Source organism: Littorina saxatilis, linkage group LG10 (assembly GCF_037325665.1).
Source record: "Littorina saxatilis isolate snail1 linkage group LG10, US_GU_Lsax_2.0, whole genome shotgun sequence".
NCBI classification, from domain to species: Eukaryota; Metazoa; Mollusca; class Gastropoda; order Littorinimorpha; family Littorinidae; genus Littorina; species Littorina saxatilis.
In genome coordinates this window covers 19598835-19602668 of record NC_090254.1, presented here as the reverse complement: position 1 = coordinate 19602668, position 3834 = coordinate 19598835, and the positions used below count along the sequence as shown (strand labels likewise).

The 3834-nt window shown below is 40.4% G+C and overlaps 1 protein-coding gene across 1 annotated transcript in view; it reads right to left on the bottom strand.

Annotated features, from left to right (window-relative positions):
- Positions 1-2134: 2134 nt before the first annotated feature.
- The window catches only part of LOC138978346 (KRAB-A domain-containing protein 2-like), a 4154-nt gene continuing 2454 nt past the window's right edge, over positions 2135-3834 (bottom strand). Inside the window, exon 2 of the mRNA XM_070351064.1 lies at positions 2135-3834. This exon is cut by the window's right edge and continues 769 nt beyond it. Coding sequence (XP_070207165.1) covers positions 2803-3834 — 1032 coding nt within the window. The 3' untranslated portion in view covers positions 2135-2802.

The following is a 3834-nucleotide window of genomic DNA, read 5'->3' as shown; positions in this document are numbered from 1 at the left end:
GAGAGAGGGAGATATATATATATGTGTGTGTGTGTGTGTGTGTGTGTGTGTGTGTGTGTGTGTGTGTGTGTGTGTGTGTGTGTCTGTCTGTCTGTCTGACTTGTCCCCCCCCCCCCTTTCTCTCTCCTCCTCTCTCAGTACAAAACCAAGAGAACTAGAGACATCTTGAACACAGAACTCCACAATCACGCGAATGAAGTCATCAACACAATAATTATCTGGTTTTGATCACATGTTTGGAGGCAAAGATCAAAGTCTTTTCTTGGTCATTGCTTTACTGAAAGCTGGTTTTAGAACAGATATACAACTCCAGTTTAAAAAAAACCACTACCCGCCAGTGCTAGACCTTGATCTATCTAGTATTACAACATTGAACTATATTCATCAAAAACATTGATATTTATGCTTGCAACGATACCAGATTATAAGCAAAATAGATACACTGAGCACAAAAAGTTAAGGATATTTTTTCAGTGGTATAGCCCAGATGTTAAACACCAGTTTTTTGGGCAGAAATATACGTGTATTTGAAGGTCAGTCTTTCTTCTGCTCAAATATGTGTTTCTGGAATCTGAGTAATATTTGGGTATGACGTCACAGGTCCGTGACCACGCCTACCCTCAAAAATGGCGTTTTTTGACGGCATGATTCACTTTCAACCGTCGAAACAGTGGCTTAAACTGAATGATATTTTACATTTTTTACATCCGAAAGTTTATTTGGTGTCTTACCTAACAGTTCATACACATTTGGTTCAAATCCGTTGCGCAGTCAGGCTGATCTAGCGTGTAAAAGAGAGCGACCACAATCCTGAAAAACAGCCAAAAAGTCTGGGTTTTTGGGGTGTTTTTCTTGGGTAGCTGCAGTTGATATACAATAAATCTAAAACTACAAATAGCAGCCTCTCCAAAGTTCACAGAACGATGACAAAGAACCTCATCTGGATTCATCCGTGAAGGCTATACGCATCCCATCGGAAAACGAGAAACAATATTATAGAAAAAGTCCTTTAAAAAACTTCCGCGAAAGACATCAGGGACAGTATTTTTCACCTCTTTTCAAACGATCATAACTTTTGAGCCCATGAAAGAATGTTTCTGAAACTTGGCACACATGTAATGGCCCCATTCTTTGCAAAGTATACAAAGTTGAGTGCATGTCACATTTGTTTCTTGGACGTTGTAAACGTTTCCAATTTTTTTTACGGAAAACCGTTACAACGTCCATTCTCGGGTTCTGTTTGCTCTAAGTACTGGAACATATACTGATGAGGGTCTTTGTCATCGTTCTGTAAAATTTGGAGAGGCTGCTATTTGTAGTTTTAGATTTATTGCATATCAACTGCAGCTACCCAGCAAAAACACCTTAAAAACCCAGGACTGTTTGCCGTTTTTCAGGATTGTGGTCGCTCTCCTTTACACGCTGGATCAGCCTGACTGCGCGGCGGATTTGAACCAAATGTGTATGACTTGTTAGGTAGGACACGACATAAACTTTTTGATGTAAAAAATGTAAAATGTCATTCAGTTTAAGTTACTGTTTTGACGGTTGAAAGTGAATCATGCCGTCAAAAAACGCCATTTTTGAGGGTAGGCGTGGTCACGAACCTGTGACGTCCTACCCAAATATCACTCAGATTCCAGAAACACATTTTTGAGCAGAAGAAAGACTGATCTTCACATACACGTATATTTCTGCCCAAAAAACTGCTGTTTAACATCTGGGCTATACCACTGAAAAAATATCCTTAACTTTTTATGCATAAAACAATTAATTCTGGAAAAGACTTTGCACAAGCAACACCAATTAGTCCGATTGCAAATTTTCTGCAAAGTCGAGCCGTAAATTAATAAAACAAGAACTCAAAGATACTATCAAATATCGTTTTCATAGTCGCAGGTTTAAAAATCGCTATTATTACAACAGAAACCACATCAAATGAGGTGATTCGATTCTTGATGGACAACTCGAATGATCGTTGCATTTCTCTCGGAAAGAAAACGATTGGGCAACAATCAACCATACAAAAGGAAGAAATTGTTTTAAAAGAGTTATAAAAATAAGTTTGTGGAAACCTTTGTACAAAGAACAAAATATTTTGATGTAAGAATGATCACACTACAAAGCTGGCACGCAAAGTCGACCGATTCCAACCTGTATATGTTACAGGCAAGTTGGGAAACCAGGCATTTCCGGAAATGACTACCGAAAAGTAGTCATTTACGGAAATGACTGATTCACTCGGTCATTTCAGGAAATGCCTAAAGTTTAGCTGGATATTTTAGTCATTTCCAGTAATGACTGAAATTAGCTGTTAGGCATTTCCAGAAATGCCTGACACACAAACTCTTGATCAATCGAAACGCACGCACGCACGTGTACAATAAGAATGAAAAGGGTTATAAATATGTACCAGATTTTAATGTTATTATCTGTCAGATTAAAAGGTAGATAAAAGAATAATAACAAAATGAAATACTAAAATACACACATTTTCATGTAGATTTGAGTGTTAATTACTCTTCTGTTCATTTGTTTTTGCATGCCAGGCTTTAGTGGCATAATGCTTTACGTTCAGAGCATTTGCACTGTGCACTTTAGGAATGGAAATGGTTATAAATATGTGCAAGAATTTAAAATGTAGATAAAATGTAGAGCAATGAATAAAACACACACACACCAACACACACACACACACACACACACACACACACATACACCAACACACACACACACACACACACACACACACACACACACACACACATACACACATAGTTTGAGTACCAGGCATTCTTCTGTTCATTTGTTTTTGCATGTCAGGCTTTGGTGGCAACGACTGTTGCAGAGTACTTTACGTTTGAAGCATTTACACCTATTTGTTTGACACTTTTTCCCCCCAGAGCAGTTGCATTTGGTAAAGCCCTGTCCTCCACTCAAGGAATTTTGAACAACTGCCTCGCGGACACTGACCTGTTTGTCACATTTTACATCTTGCTCTGTCAAGAGTTTCTGTGCGCAGAGTTCAAATTCATTTCTAGTGAAAGATCCTTTCAGTACCCCGCTTCTTGTTGCAATTTTATACAGGTCGTTTTCAGTCTTGTGCAGAATAATTCCCAGAATGTTTCTGGGATCTCCTCGACCCCTGTCGACCAGGGGAACGGGCACTGCCACGTTGTCTCCAGGTTGTCCCGGGCATAGCTCTATTCTGCTACGCTTTATCATTCGCTCTGCCTGCCCCTTCTGGCATTCTCGGCTGGCCTCCCGTTGACGATTGATACTTAGTTGCCGTTTGTTGAGCAAGCGAAGTTCATTATTTTCAGTATGCAGGACTCCTTCGCCACCATTTGATAGTTCCTGTAGAATGGCAGTGGCAGTGGCATCAGTCATTGACGGTTCACCTTGGACTGTTTCGACGACTCCTTCCCCACCATTTGATAGTTCATGTAGAATGGCAGTGGCAGTGGCATCAGTCATTGACGGTTCACATTGGACTGTTTCGACGACTCCTTCACCACCATTTGATAGTTCTTCCTGTAGAATGGCAGTGACATTAGTCATTGTCAGTTCATCTTGGACTATTTCGAATGCTCTGTCGATGACTGCTGCATCACCATTTGAAAGTTCCTGTAGAGTGGCACCAGCACTGGTTGATTCTTCATGGACCTGCACAGAGACACTTGTTATATTGATGTCCAAATCTGAACCTGCTGACTCCGGATTGCTTGCGTTATCAGCATTACTTGACCAGCCTACTCTTTCTCGAAGGTCCTCTTCTGTTTGCATTTCATCAATCAGGGCCTCTGGCAGCCACGTGGAAGACAGCCCAACTCT